Consider the following 6,647-nt stretch of genomic DNA (forward strand, 5'->3'; position numbering starts at 1 on the left):
CGCCCGCCCTCACCTACCCGGAGCTCCGGCATCTGGATGATGAGGCTCATGGGCACGTGGACGATGGGGCTCTTCCTGTAGTCCATGGGGACGAGGTTGGGAGCCAGCTCGTAGAACCGTGCGTGCAGCCTGCGAAGGGACAGGGGGAACGTGCGTGGGGCGGCGACCCCAGCCTCCAGCAGCCCGCGCCCGCCAGCGGCTAAGAGCCCCACGGGCAGCACCCAGAACGGACTGGCCGCACCGACACACGAGTGCGAAATCTCGTGACACAACACACCGGGACATCAAGGCCAGGGGCACTTGACAGAGTCTGCCCTCGGGACGAAGCGGGATTTATTCCCGCGATGCGAGGGTGGATCAGTGTGGGGAAGTCTGTGACTGCAGAATGTCTCAAGAGGTCAACTTTTCTGATCGACTCTCTAGCTGCAGTTATGACTAGTTGGCTTCACGGACACAGAAAAACCTGTGGAAAGTCATACGCCAAGTATATGCCACACGTTTACAGTGATGGTCCCTGTGAGGCAAGAGTGGACAGGGGTAACTAGAGGTCAACTTCGACTTATTATTACTTCGCCTATTTCCAAGTTGTCTAAAATATTTATCGATAAAAACAAAAAGTATTACTTTTGTCAATAAAAAACAAACTTTACTAAAGCAGAAGCTAAGGACACTCTCTACCGTGAATCAATTCCCCAAATCGTACGTACGTTAAAATACTGGAGACGCCCTCATAAAAGCGAGATGCCTACTATTACCATTACGGGTGAAAGTCGACGTCGTGAGTCAAGAAAATAAACGGTATAGTTAACTATTGGCAAGGAGGAGGCAAATTATTATTTGCTAGAAAAACAAAAGTAATCCATTTGAAAAGTATTTGAATGAGAAAAAGCCCAGCAGCTGTTTTATACTAGTTTTTCTACACGTCGGCATCAGCCTATTCAAAAATATGACATAAAAAGAGATCGAGTCTACGGTCACGCCACCCTGAACACACCCGATCCCGTCTGATCTCGGAAGCCAAGCAGGGTCGGGCCCGGTTAGTACTTCGATGGCAGACAACCTAGGAAGACCAGGCGCTGGAGGAGTTTTAAAAAAAAAGATCTAATTCACAATACATAAAAAAAAAAAAAATCCTAAAATAAACGAAAAAAAAAAACTAAGCATGAAATTAATGTGAAACGTGTAAAGGAAAACCATGACACTGTACCAAAAGGTAGAAAATATTCAGGGAGTTAGGTGACTCACTCTACTCCGGATGGAAAAGGCTGAATCCTGTGACAGTGACGACCCTCACTTCATTTCTCTGTGGAATGAATATGATCCTAATCTAACTCTGCCAAGGATTTATGTGAGAAGCTGCCAACACGACTCAAAAGTTTGTTTGGAAGAATAAATGCAGGAGACTGCGGGACAAACCTCGAAAAAAGGGCATCTGGGGAAACGTTGGTCTGTCAGATGTTAAAACACAGTTTAGATCTATGATGAGTAAAACCGTACGGAGCAGACGCTGGCATAGACAAGGCGGCCCCCGACGGGAATGGGCGTGGGTCCGCGACTAACAGCGTCTGGAAGTGGCGGAGGGGTCAGTGGTCCACATTCATGCCCACCTTTCGTGTAGAGATAATTAAAGTCATAATTTAAAACGCAGTTGCCAACACTTATGAATGAAAAGATTTTACACACGAAACCTGACCCCAGCCAACAACCTGACCCCCAAGGCAAAAACCAACTGGGGGTCAGGACCAGGTGTCCCTGCAGACCCCAGTCCTAACTCCCCTCCCCGCTGTACTGCATGGCTCGTTTGTCTGCAGTGCACCTTGGCCCCTACAGATAGCTGAGTTTGAGACCCTTGGGACATTTAGTAAATGGTTTGGGGACAGAAGACGGGAGCTCATACACGGCTCCCGTAGGTTGGTTCGATACCAATAAAAATCGAAAGCCTTAAAAACATCTATACCTTCCGATCCAGAAGTCTGTGTTGGAAATTTATCCCAAGAAATAATCCCAGAGGTGTGGGTTGTGTGTCACGGTGTCACAGGATATTCACCACTAGGCTAGCATGATGGTGAAACGCGGAAAACCGAAATGTCATGTCAAACTAAATGAATTAGGGGCGTGGTGAGACCGTTTGCTTATCTATACAATCTGCCTAAAGAAAAGAAATTTTAAGAGAGTTAAAAAACAACGAGACCCCAATGTTTTGTAAATGCACACAAACGGGAAGAAACAGTGGCATGATGTATACCGAAATTAGGTTAAATACACCGAAAGGTTAATCGTCGTTATTTCCGGGGAAGAGGAGTAGAGGTCATTTCTCTGTCCTCTCTCGACTGGCTTTATTTTCCTAAATTTTCTACAGTCATCACGTATCCCACGTGGAATAAAAAATTAAGAGTAACTAGAATAGATGATACAAAGTGTTTAAAAGGCAGAGGAAGTTAGAGAGGACAAAGTAACAAAGAAGCAAACGCCAGGCCGCTTGCTGGGTGGGCCTTTCTGGACCCGGCCCACGCGGCAGAGGAGCACAGCCCAACCCTAACCGGGGCCGCAGGGGGTGGAGTAAGGGCGCTGAGCTCTTACCGACACGAAAGAAGTGGGGGGCTGCTCGCTCAGGGTCAGCCGTGGGGGTGCAAGTGCTGGGCCCGAGGGAGCAACTGGACCCACCTAGCGGGCAGAGGGGGCAGAGGGAAGCAGTCCCTGGCGGTTATCTGGGACTCTGAGACTTGGGATCACTGGGCTGGGCCCCAAGCTGCCAAAGAACCTACTGCTCGGCTTTCCTGACAACACCCAGCGGTGCTCAGGGTGCAGCTCATCCAGGGACCCACCTGGGCGGGGCCAGCAGGACTCAGGGGCCCCTCCGTCAAGTCCCAGAGCCTGCTGTCCTGGCCCCTTGGCAGTGACCCGGGGGTGGATGTCACGATCCCCACCCATCCATTTTATACAAGAACCAGAGGCCGGGGAGGCTCTGAGCTTGGCCAAGGGCCCGGGGATGCCGATGCCCAGGCCGAGGGGCTCTGCCCCTCACCCTGCCCCTCCAGGTGGTGGAAGTGGGGTGTCCCTGCCCACCCAGGTGACAGGGAGGAAGAGCAGCCCGGGCAGAGACGGAGGCCGAGGGACACTGCCTGCCCCGGCACAGTGCTCAGGGCAGTGACCGCCCAGCCCTCGTGGGAAGCTGCGACAGGCTCTCGCCCCAGCCCGCCCAGCGGCCTCCGGGGAAAGTGATCCCGAGACCTGCGGCTCTCGGAGCCACCTGATAGCCTGAGCAGCCCCCAGGTTTCCTACTCACCATCTGGCCCTGGGCGCTCAGGCTGCCAACCCCTCCCCTTCCCATCAAGGCCCCCCCCCATACGGGAGTTGTCTTGGGAAGGGTGAGGGCCTGGTGGACGGCCCCAGGCAGTCAGGCGCTGCACGCCACGCCCCTGTCTTTCGGACCTCCCAGAAGCAGGGGGACATCCGAACTGGAACCGGAAGGCGCTGAGGGACCCCCGGTCCAACCATCAGGGACCCCTCCTCTGACAGGTCCCAGGGTGCACAGAACTAGCAAGGGGGCTGGAGTCAGGGGCCAGGGCTTCAGTCCCTGGCTGTGGCACTGGCCCGACTAAGTCCCATCAGTAAAGTGGGGGTGAAATTAGATTCTCCCGTCAGAAGGGGACACTGAGGGTTAAATGGAAATGTGCTCGAGACCACCCAGCACAGCCAGGCCCCTGGCAGAGGGATGTGGGCCTGGGGGGTGTGGGGTGGTTCTGAGTGCACGCAGCAGCCTGCACGTGGCTCCTGACACAGAGAGTGCTCCTCCCCAGCCACCACGAGGGGGCCCCGGCCCCCAGCCTCCGCCCACCCCGCCCTGCCCGCTCCAAGGGATGAACGGAAGCCGCACCTACTTGAGGATGTCTTTCTTATTGAAGAACGTACAGTCCTGCGGAGGAAAACGCACAGTCAGTGGTGGTGTGGGCCGGCTCCTCCTTCCACAGACCCGCGTGGGGGGCGGCGTGTGCGGGGAGCAGCCCTGGACGGTGCTGGGGGCGGAGGAGTCACGACCACCCTCCCTGCCCCACGCCCCTGGGGACGGCTGTCCAGTGGGTCGAGGAATCATCTCCTAAAACTTTAGGCCTGGCCCAGGGGGCTGAGTGCAGACGTGGGAGCTGGGAGGGGGCAGAGCTGGCTGCTTCTGATCTGAGGGGCCAGTGGGGTGTCCCGTGGGGTCACCAGGGCTGTGGCTGGGAAACAACTCAGGAGTGAGGAAGAATACTTCATCCCCTGAGAAGAGAGCCTCATGGAGCCGTGTCAGTGAGTCTGAGTGGCCGCGGGCAGCAGCCTCGTGCTCAGAGACCGAGCTCCGGGCACACAGGATGGGGAAGATCAGCATCTACCCAGTGTCTGAAGCCACAGGAATGAACGAGTCACACTGGGAAGGCAGTGGAGAGACTGTGGGGAGGGACTGGTGCCATCTGGACAGGGGCAAGGGCGTCAGCCGTTTTCAAAGCCACTCTGGTCCTTGCTAGGTGCAGCCCAAGCTGCAAACCACACCCACTGCCCACGATGGCCACAGGCCTGGTCCAGGGGCTCTGCATATCCAATGTCGTTTAATCGTCCTCGCTAGCCTATGGGGACAGGCACTGTCTCCTCAGCGTATAGATGGGGAAACTGAGCAGCAAACTGAAACTCTTTGTCCATGAAAAAAGCTGCGATGCGAATTGTGTCTGTTGGAAGAGAGAGAGGGGAAGGAGGGGAGGGGCCGAAGGGAGGGGCGGAGTGAGCAAACTCAGGGACTGTGGCAGGTGTGGCCGACGGGAGGGGCCGGCAAGGGAGTATCAGACCACCAGTCGGCAGGAGACAGGTCTGGCCAGGGCCCTGGCTGTGGAGACAGAGGAGGGGTCCCTGGGGGAGGCCGAGTTACAGGACTTGTCCTTCAGTGGATGCGTGGCCACTGGACAGCAGCTGAGGGGTCTGGGAAACCTGAACCTTCGGAATCACTGGCCCCTGCGGCGGGGAGGGGGACACGAAATGCTGCCGTCACTCGGGTAACTTGGGGTTATCCGCAGACGCCCCGGCGGCCCAGCGGGCTGGACGGAGGGAGGGAGAGGTGAGGCTCTCGGGTTTCACGGTTCTCATTTCTCTTACCCGGCAGGGCCGGCGGGGGCCAGCTGGGCTCTGGCCAAGGCTCAGAGCCCATCACAGGCTCCGAAGGGGAACCCAAGGCCGGCTGGTCTAAGTGGGCACCAGGCTCCTCGCCCCCTCACAGCTACTCCTCACTCAGCAAGGTCTGCCTGCTCCCTGCGCCCACCTGCGAGCCTCGCCCACGCTGTGCCCCACGTGGAACGCCGCCTGCCGGCCCATCTGGGCCTGCGTTGTTCCTGAACCTTCTCGGCAAAGCAAGAGCCCCTTCCCTCCTGGTCTCCCACTCCTTCCGCCAGCACACCGTTCACTCGCTGCCTGCCCCTCACGAGACCACACTGGGGGCGAGAAGCACACGCAGCACCCCCAGACATAAAGACTGAGCCTCAGATTCGTGATTCAAATGCTCGGGTGAGCCTGACAGGGCAGGGTCCTGAACGGCCTCTGTTTACCCTTCTGTAAAATGGCGCCAACGATCTAGCTCACGGTGATGTCTCAGGAGTCGACGGTCAGGACATGAGTCACAGCACCCAGCACGCTTGCTAGATGTGGCTCCACACTCCTTGGGGCCTCCCGTGGGGCTGAGGACTCTGTAGTTGACGACCAGGGCTTCCAAGAGGAGCGGGGCCTTCCTTTCCCCTCTGCCCACATCACAGGCCCCACGCTTCGAGCCCGACACCCCAACGACACGCATGCGACTATGGAGACCCTATTGGTGTCATCCCTCCCACAGCACACTCCACACAGGTGACAACAGCCTGGCCCTCTGCCTGGGGGAGCGGGAAGGAGGCATTGGAGTGGGGCCTGGAAGGATGTGGCCATCTGGAGGGGAGACATCCCACGGCAGAGACGAAGCGGGGGTTCTGGCCTGTGGGAGGACTGCGCACCATGGTGGGTGGCGGGCAGGCTGGCCAGGCTCGGGGGACAAGCCCTGGCTGGGCTTCATCTGCAACCTCGGGAGTTGCGCAGGGGCGGGAGGGCATTGGGGTCTCATCTGGGCAGCTTGCTGGCTCCTGAGGAAGAGGACCTAGAAGGGTCTGAGGGGTGGCTGCTGGGGACCCGAGGGAGCTGGGAGAGGTGACCGTGAAGACTAGTGCCTGGCTGGCCTCTTTGCTCCGAGTACTTCCAGGCTGGAGCCAGAGGGAGAGACCCCAACGGATAAACAAGAGGCTCCCAACTTAAAACCGCGTTGCGGGGCTCACTCCCAAGCCAGGCGGGACCCCAGCTCCGTTCTCCTTTACAGAAGGGGGCTCTCCTGGGCCGCTTCCCGGGATGTGGGGGTCTCCCCTGCAGCGAAGACTCTGAGGAGTCGCGGCCCAAGGTCACGCTCGGAGTGAAGGCAGAGGCCGGTGTGACCCCGGGAGCCGGCTTTCGGGGGGTAGGGGGAGAGGCAGCGGCCGAAAGCCGAGGGGAGGGGCGCGGGCTCACCTGGTAGTTGTCCAGCTGCTCCTCGGTGAAGATGGTCTGCTTGTTCCCCATGGTGCGCGCGGCCGCCCCGCCCCGCGCGCATCCCGCGGCACCTCCCACGGTGG

General features: G+C 57.9%; 1 protein-coding gene and 1 pseudogene across 12 annotated transcripts in view; one reads left to right on the forward strand and one right to left on the reverse strand.

Moving 5' to 3' along the window:
* The window catches only part of CIB2 (calcium and integrin binding family member 2), a 15,135-nt gene that overhangs the window by 4,208 nt on the left and 4,280 nt on the right, over positions 1-6,647 (reverse strand). The window contains exons 1-5 of one of the 12 annotated variants that reach the window (XM_025050232.1): positions 6,544-6,594; positions 3,878-3,916; positions 1,958-2,149; positions 1,417-1,607; positions 18-129 (exon numbers count right to left, since the gene is read on the reverse strand). In XM_025050232.1, the coding sequence (XP_024906000.1) occupies positions 18-86 (69 nt within the window). In that variant the 5' untranslated portion in view covers positions 87-129; positions 1,417-1,607; positions 1,958-2,149; positions 3,878-3,916; positions 6,544-6,594. Of the gene's footprint in view, positions 1-17; positions 130-1,416; positions 1,608-1,957; positions 2,150-3,877; positions 3,917-5,567; positions 6,452-6,543; positions 6,642-6,647 lie in introns of those variants that run through there. The other 11 variants (XM_025050234.1, XM_025050228.1, XM_015594063.2 and 8 more) reach the window with 11 other exon arrangements.
* Positions 967-1,085, forward strand: LOC112484101 (annotated as a pseudogene).

The sequence above is a fragment of the Pteropus alecto genome, unplaced genomic scaffold, assembly GCF_000325575.1.
Source record: "Pteropus alecto unplaced genomic scaffold, ASM32557v1 scaffold60, whole genome shotgun sequence".
In the NCBI taxonomy this organism is placed as follows: Eukaryota; Metazoa; Chordata; class Mammalia; order Chiroptera; family Pteropodidae; genus Pteropus; species Pteropus alecto.